The sequence below is a fragment of the Micromesistius poutassou genome (assembly GCF_964030765.1).
Source record: "Micromesistius poutassou genome assembly, contig: SCAFFOLD_1193, whole genome shotgun sequence".
Classification (NCBI taxonomy): Eukaryota; Metazoa; Chordata; class Actinopteri; order Gadiformes; family Gadidae; genus Micromesistius; species Micromesistius poutassou.
The window spans coordinates 1-15,000 of record NW_028180528.1 but is presented as its reverse complement, the minus strand read 5'-3'; the positions used below and the strand labels follow the sequence as shown (position 1 = coordinate 15,000).

Sequence of the window (15,000 nt, the reverse complement as noted above, 5' to 3'; positions counted from 1 at the left end):
ATAAAATTATCTTATCTTATCTTTGAGAAACTAATCTGACCAAACATTCATTACTGTGAGTCAGACACTCATTACTATTCCTGGATGTTCCTCAAAGACGCACCATGTGATGAACGACCCCTGAGACCGCTAATGAGTTTACCGTAAATCATCACCACGTACGACTAATTACTACTATAAACATTTTAGCTCAGAATGCAGCCTCTCTCTCTGCTTCTGGTCCAGGTATCAACGGTAGTGCTGCAGTGCATCACTCATAAAGAGCTGGGGTCCGTTGTTGGCTGTTTGGCTCTGAAGGCTGAAGCTCTGTTGTCAGCAGGTTGAGCAGTAGACTTCATAGTGCTCAGAGCATCCACTAAACCTTCAGTACAGCCAAGGGCATTGAAATGACCAGGTAGGCCTATTCAGAGGTAACCAGTCATTACTATACGCCTAAACTGAATTAGAAGAACGTTTCTTAAATTAAAGATACTTTCAAAATACTTCTGTAAAATAAACAATTTTTGGTAAAATATATAATTTTGGCCAACCCATAAACTATCAGTAAAAAAGTCAGAGTTGTTTTATTTACATTTATTTACATTTGTTTACATTTATCACTGTCAAAATGTATTATATATATCAATTATATCATAAATATATTTTGATCCTCAGCATTATTCATACCCAATAATAATAATAAAAAAATTCTCATCTCATTCTCCAACATGATTTATGATTAAAAGATCTGAGGTGAGGTTCAGCTTGGGAGATCGTCGTATTTACTATTGATGAAGTTTGACAGGGTGTGTGGGCTTCTGCTGCCCCCTAGTGGTGAAGGTGAGAACAGAACGTGGGCCTGTGGAAATGGGGCTGATCGACGTGGTGTGTTAGCTTCTGCTGCCCCCTAGCGGTGAAGGTGAGAACAGACCTGGGCCTCCGATTAGAGGAGGTTTATCAGCATCATTATCCTGTTGCGGGGTAAACTCCAAGATGCGCGTTCATGTATGGATACTTACGGTAAGATATTTAGAGTTATTTCGCTTCACTAACACATCATTAAATGTATATGTTTGTTTACATCGTTTCCAATGTGTGAATGTCCCTTTTTACCATGTATAAATCTAAATTATACTGCTGTGTTTCATGTATCTGGGGGTTGTTAAGGTTATTAATAACCATGTATCACTAGAAGGTTATAATAATCATCATGTATCATTAGTAGGTTATTAATAACATGTATTATTAGTAGGTTATTATAACCATGTATCATTAGTAGGTTATTAATAATCATGCATCATTAGAAGGTAGGCTAATTATAGTAATAATCGTGCAACATTAGTAGGTATTGATAATAACCATGTATCATTAGTAGGTTATTATTATTATAATAATAATCATGTATCATCAGCAGGCCTCTTATTGTGTTATTAACACTCGTCTGTAGGGAGAACAATTCACATGCACATCCTGGGACAGTAAAGACCACCCAGGAGGCGGGGCCAGAGACAGTAAAGACCACCCAGGAGGCGGAGCCAGAGACAGTAAAGACCACCCAGGAGGCGGGGCCAGAGACAGTAAAGACCACCCAGGAGGCGGAGCCAGAGACAGTAAAGACCACCCAGGAGGCGGGGCCAGAGACAGTAAAGACCACCCAGGAGGCGGAGCCAGAGACAGTAAAGACCACCCAGGAGGCGTGGCTAGGGACAGTAGACCCAGCCCACCCAGGAGGCGGAGCCAGGGACAGTAGAGACCCCCTAGGAGGTGGAGCCAGGGACAGTAGACCCTTCCAGGAGGCGGGGCCAGGGACAGTAGACCCTTCCAGGAGGCGGGGCCAGGGACAGTAGACCCAGCCCACCCAGGAGGCGGGGCCAGGGACCGTAGGGAGCTGCTCGCTGAAGACCGCTGCGCTGGTTCATCCGTGGAACACGACAATAACAAACGGGTTGTTTATCCACAGCATCGCGGATTAAAACGTGTTGGGTTCGGGTCAGCAGCAGACGACACCATGACGGAACTACGGCACCGCGGAGCGACCGACGCCGACCCGCCGTCAGAGGACAAGGTAGACCCGCGTTCTGGTGTGGGAACGCTTTAGCAGAGTTAGCTTTAGCCGCTACCCCCCTGGAGCCACTGCTAGTCTGACACAAGCGCTGAAAAACAACCCACAGAAACCCATTAGCTGTGATTACTAGCGGTAATAAAAGGCTGGTGTTGATGTGATGTTCTCGCTTGATACTGGGACCAGTGGCGGCTGGACGCGGCGGATTGGTGGACCAGTAAGGCCAGCGGTACCCAAGCTGCAGCTCGGGAGCGTAAATGGGCTGCGGTCAAGTTTTAAAAGGCAGTCCACTGCTTGTTGTGAGTGTGGGGTTGGGTTCCATGGACATATACTAAAAGCAGTCTTTGAAGGTTTTTTCAATATGATTGTGTACATTGTGACCCAGAGAATAGCCAGAGCTCAGAGAGGGGAGCCGGTGAAGGCTGTTGAGACGTTTTCTAGTTGAATGTGTTGATGTTTTGCTGTGTGCAATGCAGGGGTTTTCCGTGCAGTGCAGTGCAGAGAGTGAGAAAGTGGTAAACAATCCTAGACCTTTTCTTGGATATGTATTTATTTGTATGATTATTTTAATGATCCAGTAATAGTACATGACCCAAGGAAACTGTCAGTTTTTCTGTTATCAAATCCTCCCTTTTCAGGGCTTTGACACAAGCAGCAAATGGCTGTTTCTACCCCCTCAACCCTTGCTGATTTTGACCAGAAAATCGTTCAGAAATTCAAAAAATATCTTTATCTTTACGTGATGAATGAATGGATTCATGTAAAACTGGTGACTTCGCAAATCTTATGTAACACTTATTTGAGTTCCCAGAACTTAAGAAACAAAGAGTGTCTTAAAAAGTCTAGCTCTATATTTCTATATAAATATTCTCTATACTCTGTGTCAGTATAACCACTTAATTGCTCCAAACCCATTAACAAAGAGCTTCGTTATGTGACAATTTGGGGCTTTCTACTTCCTAATGCAATATTAATCAAATCAATGATTCAGTCTATGTCCATGAAACGGCGCCAGTGGAGAAAGTGTACATTTAAATATTGACGTTTGTATTTAATAATATTCAACAGAGTGCCTCTATGCTATGAAGAGGTACACGTTTATGCGGCCATCTCAATAAATGTCCAGCAGCATTCATTTGCGTACGGCCACCACAGAGGTCCGGTTTGATCCAGTTCCCCTCCATGGCTTATGATAATATTGTAGCTTGCACACTACCAATGTTTCCAGGGACAGACAGGCCCAAAACCTACCGAGACATGTTTTATGTTCTAAGTTCCTCATACCTTGTTGAAATCTCTGATAAATGGTTAACCTTTGCTAAAGGAATGCCAAAAGGTTTTGATCTAATTAACCGGTTCCGTGGTGTCATGGATCGATGCTAGTGTTCTCATGCATTTTAGTCACCTGAGAGAACATTCCCAGAAGTAATATTGATCACCATATTGATCGTGTATTCCAAGTATGGCTGCTGTCGTCAATAAAGAACTGTGTTTTTCAACCTGTGGCTACTGCAGATGATAAATTATGTAGATGATTGAAAATAAATATATAATACAGGTCGGCTTTGTTCAGGAGGTAGAGCTGGTTGACTTGTAACCGGAAGGTTGTTAGTTTGATCCCCGGCCACTCCTAGTGTGTGGAGGTGTCCCTGAGCCAAGACGCCTCACCCTGACTGCTCCCGACCAGCTGGCTGTCGCCTTGCGTGGTTGACAGCGCCGTCGGTGTGTGAATGTGTGTGTGAACGGTTGTAACCTAAGTCGCTTTGGATAAAAGCGTCTGCCCTAAATGTAAAAAAAGACATATTGTTGAGTAAATACAGCCTTATGGCTTGTATTAATAAGATAGTGTCTCTTTGTGCGTTCCATCACATGTATTCCACTGTGATGTTGCTGACCTGATCTCCACTGGTTCCCACTGACCTTCCTGGAGGGAGCAGGGCGCTGGCACTCTGCTCAGACACGGCATGGTACCCTTTACCCGGTACGGGTGAGGGGGTCTGCGAGAGGCCTTGAGGGCTTTACAGTGCACACCCAAAGTCAAGGGTCGGGAACCAGTGCACTGGAGTATCCCTGCGGTGGGGTCCTGACATCCTGTCCTGGTTGGAAAGACGTCATATGGTTATGGATGTAATGTGATTACCCACCAATCACATGGGTTTAGCATGGAGAGAGGAAGCCAGAGACATTTCTATTCTCTAGTTGTTGTTCTCCTGTTGGTCCTTGTCCTGACCTTCTCGCTCTTCACTGTCGTCCATCTCTTCCTGTCAAGAGATCAAGGTGTGTGTTTTGTAGACAGGCTGTAGTGGGTCTGACTCGTCTCCCTCTCCCGGCCTAGTCACCTGGTAGCTTCTGGTTCTGGCCATGTCCCGGGACCCCTGGGTGGGATTGGACCCCATACAGTCCCTCTCTCGGGGGGGGGGGCTAGGGACCAGGGCTGGACTGGCTCACATACGGTATGATCAGAGCTCAGAGTTCACCTGGACTCTGCAAAGCCTCCCCCCCTTAACCCCAACCACACTCTTACGCACTTATTGTATGTTGTACGTCCTTGCACGTAAAGATGGTACTTAGCATTGTGTAGCATCTTATCCTAGCTATCTTTGTTGTATACAGGGAATGGGTTAACCTAGTGATTGTAAGTGCTTGGCACTTGGTTCCATGTGTTGACAGTATTCAACAGCATTTAGCAATGATTAACAATGTTTAACAAAGAGTAACCAAAGGTACAGGTGTGCCAGCATCTGTGCTCAATAGGAGAGAGAGAGAGAGCTGCCATCTTCCACTGGGCTTTATATGAGTGGGGGCGGCGGCAACAATCAGGGAGAGCCAGTCAGCACCTCGTAGCCACAATGCTCCGCCTCCAAGAGTTGATTGAAGTGATTGAATGCAGGAGCAAGGCAAAAACAACATATTAGTGCAAACACACAAAGCCAACACAAAAGCCAGTACAACATAGTACTACCACATAACAAACCTCCATACTGTACCGACAGTGATATATTGTTGTTTCTCTTTCATCTCTTTCATCTCTTTCCTGACAGATGTACTTATTGTAAGTCTATTTGGGTAAAGCGTCTCTGCTAAATGCCCTAAATGTAAAATGTAAATGTAATGATCATCCAGTTAGCCTCTTCTATCTGACCCTTTGATCAGGAACCCGCTTCACTGGGACACCAATCAGGAATCTTTGATAGAACTAAACATGTAAACATGTACCGCCACGCCCCTTTTCAATGGGTGGGAAAATGCACAGGACGGGTTTAATCACCTAGAGAGTTATTAAATACTGTACGTTTATTCATCTCAATCTTTCATTACTTTGTGACTTAGGCATTCACTTCAGATCTGCCATGGAGTCACCTTGGGACACTGGCAGGTGGAGCAGGAAGGGGGGGCCGTGTGTGTGTGTGTGTGTGTGTGTGTGTGTGTGTGTGTGTGTGTGTGTGTGTGTGTGTGTGTGTGTGTGTGTGTGTGTGTGTGTTGTGCGTATGGCGCGTATGGCACAGTGGTTTTGTTTGCATGAGGCGAAGGCCTATTTTTAACCAAAGGAGCATCGTGAGTGATGGGAGGGGGGGGGGGGGTGTCTCCATGGAAACAAATGGTTGCAGCTGTGTGGAATAAGAGTTTCTATTTGTGTTTGAGGAAACACGGAGACCTTCTTTTGGCGCTGTACATGTTCCAGGAGGATGGGTGATCAAAACATCGTGACCTCCAAGATTCAGTAGGGAATATCGGTATGTACCAGTTCTGCTGGAGAACATTTAGTGCTCTCTCTCTCTCTCCTTCTTCCCCCCCCTCCCCCTCCTCCCTCCTCTAACCGACCGACAGCTCAGCAGAGTGAGGGGTAGGGAAGGCAGGAGGAGGAGGAGGAGGAGGAGGAGGAGGAGGAGGAGGAGCAGGAGACCATGAGACGAGAAGCTAGCTGTCCTTCAAACTGCCTGGATGAGCAGCCACACACTGTGTGTGTGTGTGTGTGTGTGTGTGTGTGTGTGTGTGTGTGTGTGTGTTCAGGAGTGCATCCGGTTAATGAGAGAGGGAGAGAGAGAGAGAGAGAGAGAATCCAGGGTTCCTCCGTCTGTAATCCTTTTCGCCCACGCCGTTTACATGTTGCCATGGAGAGCCCGTCAGACGTGACGAGGCCGCAGAACAGATGGAGTGGACGCACACGCCCGCGCCAGGCCACGCTCTGGCACACGCACACGCCAAACCTCGCACACGCCAAACCTCGCACACGCCAAACCTCGCACACGCCAAACCTCGCACACGCCAAACCTCGCACACGCCAAACCTCGCACACGCCAAACCTCGCACACGCCAAACCTCGCACACGCCGAACCTCGCACACGCCGAACATCGCACACTGATTAAAGTGCAGCAGAATGCTGGATGATTGTAGCAGGAGGATTTGATGCAAACACTACAGACTCTTCAGGAAATCCTGTGTGTGTGTGTGTGTGTGTGTGTGTGTGTGTGTGTGTGTGTGTGTGTGTGTGTGTGCGTGTGCGTGTGCGCGCGCGCGCAGGAGCTTTGGTACAAACGCTATAGGAAGAGCATCTGTAGACTAGCTGTGAGTTCATGTTGCTCTACCAGTTTATTCCTCGCCCAGTAGCGGGCTGGTGGGAAAATTCAGTCGTCTCGGTTCCAGAGACGAGTACAGACGTATGTCCTGTCACTGTTAACTGAACCAAACTGCACCGTGAGCTTCCTGGAAACCATGAAGACGCACAGACCTTTTACAGTCTATTAGCCATGCTTGCCATCGATACAACTCTGCCGTTGTCAGTGTGGTTGGAGACCGTAAAATAGAATCCGAACCAACAGCGTTCCTGAGCTGCACTTTCTGCTTCAACTAGCGAGTCGGGGGCTGGCGTCACTCTTTCCGAACAAGAAACACAACTTTGGCACTCGGCTCCTTAAAAGGAAGAACTCTGGCAGAATGGGAGGCCCTCTTATTGCACACGTTAAACACTGGAGTGACCTAGGGTTAGGGTTGAGTCTCTGTTGGCTCGGGCCGTGTTGTCGCACTTGTCTGTTGCCATCAAGTCCACGGTCACGCTTTTATTTTGTTGAGGGTCAGCGAGGTGGAGGATGTAAGCAAACCAGCCGTGTGATGTGTGTTTGTCTGTCTGTCTGTTCGTCCGTCCAGGTTTCCGAGAGCGAGCTGAAGGACGGCGCGTCCGACAGCGACTCCAAGGTGGACTCTGGGCCCCCCGAGGTGCCGGTGACGTCGGATGACACCCCAGAGGTCCTGAACAAGGCCCTGTCGGGGCTCTCCTCAAGGTGGGCTGAGAAGACCCCCTCCCCTCCAGAACCCTAGGGTTAGGGTACCTAACCCTAACCCTAACCCTGACTACAAAGACCTGTGACCCTAACCCTAACCCCTACCCAGACCCTAACCCCTACCCAGACCCTAACCCCTACCCAGACCCTAACCCTAACCCCTACCCAGACCCTAACCCCTACCCAGACCCTAACCCTAACCCCTACCCAGACCCTAACCCTAACCCCTACCCAGACCCTAACCCCTACCCAGACCCTAACCCTAACCCCTACCCAGACCCTAACCCTAACCCCTACCCAGACCCTAACCCTAACCCCTACCCAGACCCTAACCCTAACCCCTACCCAGACCCTAACCCTAACCCAGACCCTAACCCCTACCCAGACCCTAACCCTAACCCCTACCCAGACCCTAACCCCTACCCAGACCCTAACCCTAACCCCTACCCAGACCCTAACCATAACCCTAACCCCTACCCAGACCCTAACCCTAACCCCTACCCAGACCCTAACCCCTTCGTAGACCCTGTCCCTCACCCTTGATCCCTACAACCCAATCCTGTCCTCACGCAATACAAGTTATTTGCTTCAAACTAAGTGTGACTAAATCTCCAGACTCTCAAATTCTCCAAAATTCTCCAGTCTCCAAAATACTGGGTGTGACTTGTTATGGTCAGGATGATCAAATCAAAACAAGATGTATTTCTTTAAAGCCACAATCTGATCTCGTGTGTGTGTGTGTGTGTGTGTGTGTGTGTGTGTGTGTGTGTGTGTGTGTGTGTCTGTGTGTGTGTCTGTGTGTGTGTGTGTGTGTGTGTGTGTGTGTGTGTGTGTGTGTGTGTGTGTGTGTGTGTGTGTGTGCGTGCAGATGGAAGAACTGGTGGGTGCGAGGGATCCTCACCATGGCCATGATCTCCTTCTTCTTCTTCATCATCTACATGGGCCCCATCGTGCTCATGATGATTGTGAGTACACACACACACACACACACACACACACACACACACACACACACACACACACACACACACACACACACACACACACACACACACACACACACATGGTCTGTGCCTTGTAAGATTGTGTGTGTGTGCCTCTCCCCACAGGTCCTCTGTGTTCAGATCAAATGCTTCCAGGAGATCATCCACATCGGCTACAGCGTGTACCACTCCTACCACCTGCCCTGGTTCAGGAGCCTCAGCTGGTGAGGACTCACTCACGCACTCACTCACTCACTCACTCACTCACTCACTCACTCAACACACGCATCATACTCATACACACGCATCAAACTCACTCACTCACACGCATCAAAAGCACTCACACACATGCATCAAGCACACTCACACACACGCACGCAGGAAACACACGCACACGCATGCACACGCACACACATGCACATGCACGCGCACGCACAAACAAGCACACACACATCAAACATTCCCAACTCATGAATTCTGTTCCCTTTTAATAGAAAAAAACAAACACACACACTACTGCTGAGATAAAATAACTTCTTCTAACTTAATCTTTGTTTCTTATTGTTTTTATTTATTTTCCAGACGTCCCCGAGGTTTGTCTAGAGCCATATGTTGATCTGTCTGTTGTAGATCTAGATTATTAAGCCCATTTTGAAATCCCCAAAAACCCAAATAGAATAGAAAGTGTTTAGCTCGGTCCTTAGCAGCAGAGTCCGACACACTTGTAGTTTCTAGTTTCTACTGGCATTCATTGTGCTCCAACTGTGGGGAAAAAAAAACGAAGAACTGTTAGTACAAAGTTAGTAACAAATAATAAACTGTATTTCTGTTTTTATCGCCAATATTGTTGCATTATATACATTTTTCATGGGTTAGCCGCCTCAAAATGGCCTCTTTTCCCGCCTCTTTCTTCCCTGCGTCTTTACGACCTCAGTTTCCCTCTGAGCACAATGGACGCTCAGTGCACCCGCTGAGCTCCTGGCGATAAGTCGGTTGCTTTGTGTACCTCCTCCACTCCCTCCCCCAGGTACTTCCTGCTGTGCGTCAACTACTTCTTCTACGGGGAGACGGTCACGGACTACTTCTTCAGCCTGGTCCAGAGGGAGGAGCCGCTGCGCATCCTCAGCAAATACCATCGCTTCATCTCCTTCGCGCTCTACCTCACAGGTACACACCGCCACCGCCGCCGCCGCCGCCGCCGCCGCCGCGGGGACTAGCGCAGGTCTCGCCCCCTGGTGGTACACCAGGGTACTGCAGGCAGGACCTGGGATTTTATTCTTGAAATTGACAAATTAGAAAAAAATCGATTTATTATAAATATTTTTCAGTTAATATATAATTATGGCTTGTTAATATTTCCCAAATAGTGTTGCTCTTTTGTGCATTCCGTCATATGTTTTCCGTTTTGTTGTGACTCCCAGAAGTGTTGCTGGCTTTATATTTCCAGTGTTCCCACTGGCCCTGGCCTCTCCCAGTCATACTTGTGTATAAAGGGTCGCTGGCACTCTTAACTCCGCCACTGCATGCGTATTTATCCAAACTTCCTCCGTATGAGATGATCCACGAAAGGTCTTGATGACAATTGAACGGTCACAGGCTGGGAACCAGTGACCTAGTGGTCTTGGTTCAACCCCCTGTCTGGAACTCCTTGGCTCCATCCTCCAGGTCCACCACCACTTCCTGTGGGCTCCTAGAGCATGATGCCCCCCCCCCCCCCCTTCCCCTTCCGGGCCTTAAGGAAGTGTATTTGAATTCACTGGAGGTCCCCCTGCTTTGAATCAGCAGTTAGGTTGTGGTGTCAGCGTGAGTCTGGTTCAGTTTTAGTTTACGAGGCGAGTGGCAGACTGCTCCCCACGTCTAGTGCACCGTGGGCCGTGAAGACGCTGTAGAGTCTGGCTTCCTGCTCTGGTGTGTGTCTGTCGCTAGTGACGCGTGCAGAGAGCACACAAACAGGAAGGAGGGAGGAAGGAAGTGCCTGTCAGGGGCGGGCTGAGCTCTGTGAGTTTTATTCCACATAGAGTCACCGGCTGTTAAAGACACAGAGGACATTGTTGATTAATACACTGTCCATGTTAAAGACACACATTACAAACATTATAGACTATTAACCGTATGGAAGATCATTTAGCATCCCCGCTGTCTAGATGTACGACCAACAAACCAAATAGTGGGGATTAATTAACTAATGGAGATGACCTAGATGACCCAAAACAGCAACATCAGCACTTTCCAATTCGATCTGTCATTTGATTAACAGAAGAGAAGCTTTTTTCCATTCATTTTTCCTTAAGATACAGTATGTGCCTCAGTTCCAGATTTAATTAGGACTCAAAATATAATTTTCTCTCTCTTTTCTCCTTTTATATAGGGCAGTCTAATTTTAGTTTTGCCATAGCTGGCCCACCTCCCTAAGTGAATGATCCCTCACGCAGAACAAGAGGAGTCTGTTCCTCCTCCGACCTCAACGTTGACCTCCACGCACGTAGAGCTCCTCTCTCCTCCTGCAGGAGTCAGTTCCTCCTCCTCTGACTGACCGCTGCTCCTCTCTCCTCCTCCAGGAGTCTGTTCCTCCTCCTCTGACTGACCGCTGCTCCTCTCTCCTCCTCCAGGAGTCAGTTCCTCCTCCTCTGACTGACCGCTGCTCCTCTCTCCTCCTGCAGGGTTCTGCATGTTCGTCCTCAGCCTGGTGAAGAAACACTACCGCCTGCAGTTCTACATGGTGAGCAGCTCCCTGGCCTCCACCCGCCCACCCCCACCCCCTCCTCCACCCTCAGCGGGTCCACCCCCCCCCCCCCCGGGGGCCCTGCGCTCGCCGCCCACGGGCTACGGCAGACGGAGACGTTCCTTCCAGATGTTTCCGTCGCCTGCTGACCCAACGCCACAAATAACCCTTAACCGCTAAATGTACCAAAGTGAATTTAGTCCATCGACAGACTCCCTTGTGTCACAAATAGCCCCCGCGACACGAACATGGGACGTGAAGCCGCCTAGAGGGACACGGCTCCACGTGAGGAGCGCAGGAACACTCACATGTGACACGGAGCTCCAGAGAAGGTATCATCTGGAGGGACACTCACATGTGACGTGAAGCGCCAGATGTTATCTAGAGGAACACTAACATGTGACGTGGAGCTCCGCAGAAGGTTATCGCGAGGAAGACTAACATGTGACGCGAGTCTCCGGAGAAGGAGGTGAACACTGACATGTGACGCGAGGCTCCGGAGAAGGCGTTTTGTGGTGGAGCAGAGCAGCTGCGTTGAACTAATAATTACAGTAATTGCCGCGTTTGTCAATTCTGCGGGGTAGCTCGTAGCTCTGTGGTGAGCTTGCAGCTCGTCGCGCCAGCGCAGCAGCGGGCGCCCTGAGCCGTGGTCGATGCTGAGCACTCCTCTTCCGTCAGCGATGCACCCTTGTGTTGCATCCTCGAAGAAACCACATCCCCCTCTTACTGAAGACGGGAGCGCAGGGACACCACATGACCCACATCCTGCTCCAGCGAGTCCCTCGACGGTCCCCCCCCATCATGGTTTGAAAATGTCCTTTTCGTGTGCGTTTCACACATGAATCAAACGCTGTTGTGTGTTTCTCCTCTTCCCCCCCCCCCCCCCCCCCCGCCCCCCCCCCTCCAGTTCGGCTGGACCCACGTGACCCTCCTGATCGTGGTGACCCAGTCCCACCTCATCATCCACAACCTGTTTGAGGGGATGATCTGGTAAGACGTCCACACGCCACCACAACCACCAGGCCGCCATTTTGTAAACGACTGCATGTTGGTGTGGGTCGAGATGGGGAGGGTGTACACCCTGTGGTGCATGCTGGGAAGGCAGAGCCTGCTCCTCGATTCCTGGCACAGAGGAGATGTACTTTATTATTTTCATTACATTTGGTGCAGCAGCCGGATGGTAATAAAAGTAAAACCCTGCATTAGAAATTAAAAAGTCTTAAATGAAATGTCCATACACGATATGAGTGGTCTAAATGTAAATGCAAACGTTGCATTTACGGTTGCGGTGGCACCGAGTGAGCGGTGTGTGTGTTGTTGTAATTGGTGCACATTGTGCACATTGGTAATGTGCACTCGATAACCCGACAATGTGAGTAAACACCACAGGCAGAGCATTGGCACCACAACCCCGGCCTCCCGCCCCCAGGCGCCACACTGACCCCCCCCCAGGGACGCTGTCGCATTGTGCGGAGGCGTGTCTCGGCGTGTCAGCGCTGCGATTGGTCGGTTGTCTCCAAGCCTGTCTCTTGTCTCGTCAGGTTCATCGTGCCCATCTCCTGCGTCATCTGCAACGACATCATGGCCTACATGTTCGGCTTCTTCTTCGGCCGCACCCCCCTCATCAAGGTGGGTGGAGCTTCTGCTGGTCCCCCCCCATGAAATGTTTTGATGGCCGAAAGGCTTGCATCCGTGAGCTCGTGCTCCGCAGGCCGGGGGCCAATAACCATACGTTAGTTTAGTTCCAGGGGGGTGGCTGAGCACATCGTCCCAGTCATGAATGATGGGTGCACCACCTTTTTTTAATGAGGCGACACCAAACATTCAGGCTGATCTGATCAGTTTGCATCCCTAGTTCTTGTGTATAAGAAAGTGCCATTCAATGCTTCTCATTTCCCTAGCCAATCAAAACGATACTAAAAGTCTAAATATCACCCAGGTTCAAGATTATAATCATAATTCGAATGACAGCATCTTCTTACACTCAGTCCCTTCTCTGCCTGGAGAAGGCTCAGAGCCTCTCTCACCCTGTCTCCCCCACTGGCTGGCCTCTCTCACCCTGTCTCCCCCACTGGGGCCCTCTCTCACCCTGTCTCCCCCACTGGGGCCCTCTCTCACCCTGTCTCCCCCACTGGGGCCCTCTCTCACCCTCTCTCTTGTGTGTCACCTGCAGCTGTCCCCGAAGAAGACGTGGGAGGGATTCATCGGAGGCTTCTTCGCCACGGTCGTGTTCGGAATCCTGGTAAGATCATCGATCCCTAACTCATCACTATTCTCTGGGAGAGACCGCGATAACGACGATGAGTGGATGATTATCATTATAATCATTATTATTATTATTATTATTAATTATGATGGCTGTCAACTATCACGCCGGCTTCATTATGCACCACAGTGATTAGCTACACTATGCAAAGTCGTGCATAACAATAATAAGATGCATCCTGCTAACTACAGTCAGCTGCAGTCTGCTAGCCTCCAGATGATTCCGCGTCACCGGCAGACACTAAGATTAAGGCGCTGCGATGTCACCTGTGACCCCTCCCCCAGCTGTCCTACGTCATGGCGGGCTACCAGTACTTTGTGTGTCCCGTGGAGTTCAACAACGAAAACAACCGGTTCCAGGTGGACTGCGAGCCCTCGGAACTCTTCCAGCTGACGGACTACGTGCTGCCCGCCGTCCTGGAGTCCCTCACCGGATGGGTCAGCACCAGACGCTCACCTCACCTGGGTTCACCTGGCGGCCGTCTGGGCTCTTAACGCTAGCCGTGGGGGGGGGGGGGGGGCGGGGGGGCGGGGGGGGGGAATGAATGTGGGATTCCAGAAGATGGAGCTAAGATGGCCGTGGGTGGATTTGGATTGAGGACATTTAAAGGTCGCACGCATCTTGAAACAGAGTTTTGAAAATGCGACTTCGGGATGAAATAAATGGTCGACCCTACGGAGGTGGAACTGTGTAAAGGACTGTTGTTTCTCTCTCTCTCTCTCTGTGTCTCTCTCTCGCTCTCGTTCTCTCGCTCTCTGTGTGTCTCTCTCTGTCTCTCTTTCTCTCTCTCTCTCTCTCTCTCTCTCTCTCTCTCTCTCTCTCTCTCTCTCTCTGTCTCTCTCTCGCTCTCTGTGTGTGTGTGTGTCTCTCTCTCTCTCTCTCTCTCTCCCCCTGCAGACCACGGTGAGGCTCTACCCCTTCCAGATCCACAGCATCGCCCTGTCGGCCTTCGCCTCCATCATGGGCCCCTTCGGAGGCTTCTTCGCCAGCGGCTTCAAGAGGGCCTTCAAGATCAAGGTCTGTACTGTGTGTGTGTGTGTGTGTGTGTACTGTGTGTGTCTGTACTGTGTGTGTGTGTCTGTCTGTACTGTGTGTACTGTGTGTGTCTGTACTGTGTGTGTGTGTGTGTGTGTGTGTGTGTGTGTACTGTGTGTGTACCTGTTTGTTTGTGTGTGTACTATGTGTGTGTCTGTACTGTGTGTGTGTGTGTGTGTGAGATCACGTTGACCGGGACCCTCTTCCGTTGTTTGTTTACTGTGTGTGTGTGTGTGTGTGTGTGTGTGTGTGTGTGTGTGTGTGTGTGTGTGCTGTGTGTGTGTGTGTGTGTGTGTGTGTGTGTGTGTGTGTGTGTGTGTGTGTGAGGTCACGTTGACCGGGGCCCTCTCCGTTGTAAACCAAGCTGGCCTTCTCTTTGTTAATGTCGCTCCCCTTTCCTCTCGTCCTCTCAGGACTTCGCCAACACCATCCCGGGTCACGGGGGCATCATGGACCGCTTCGACTGCCAGTACCTGATGGCCACCTTCGTCAACGTCTACATCGCCAGCTTCATCAGGTACCCCCCCCCCCCTCTTAAAGGGGACATATTACACCACCAGGTGTGAGTGTGATTGGCCGTTACAAGCCGTTTTGAAAAATCTGCCGTTTCTGACATCACAAGTGGCCGTGTCCACCTAGATGTGTGCTGGATAGATGAGTCCACCAGCCGACC

The 15,000-nt window shown here is 49.8% G+C and overlaps 1 protein-coding gene across 1 annotated transcript; it reads left to right on the top strand.

The window, feature by feature from the left end:
* Window positions 1-1,846: 1,846 nt before the first annotated feature.
* On the top strand, window positions 1,847-14,887 carry cds2 (CDP-diacylglycerol synthase (phosphatidate cytidylyltransferase) 2; the record flags this gene model as incomplete). Its single annotated transcript, XM_084489053.1, has 12 exons — window positions 1,847-2,044; window positions 7,188-7,321; window positions 8,190-8,286; window positions 8,431-8,528; window positions 9,332-9,471; window positions 10,965-11,023; window positions 11,934-12,016; window positions 12,568-12,655; window positions 13,200-13,268; window positions 13,577-13,729; window positions 14,190-14,309; window positions 14,741-14,887. Coding segments are annotated over exons 1-12 (1,245 nt in total), but the record flags the coding sequence as incomplete, so codon positions are not given.
* Window positions 14,888-15,000: the final 113 nt, after the last annotated feature.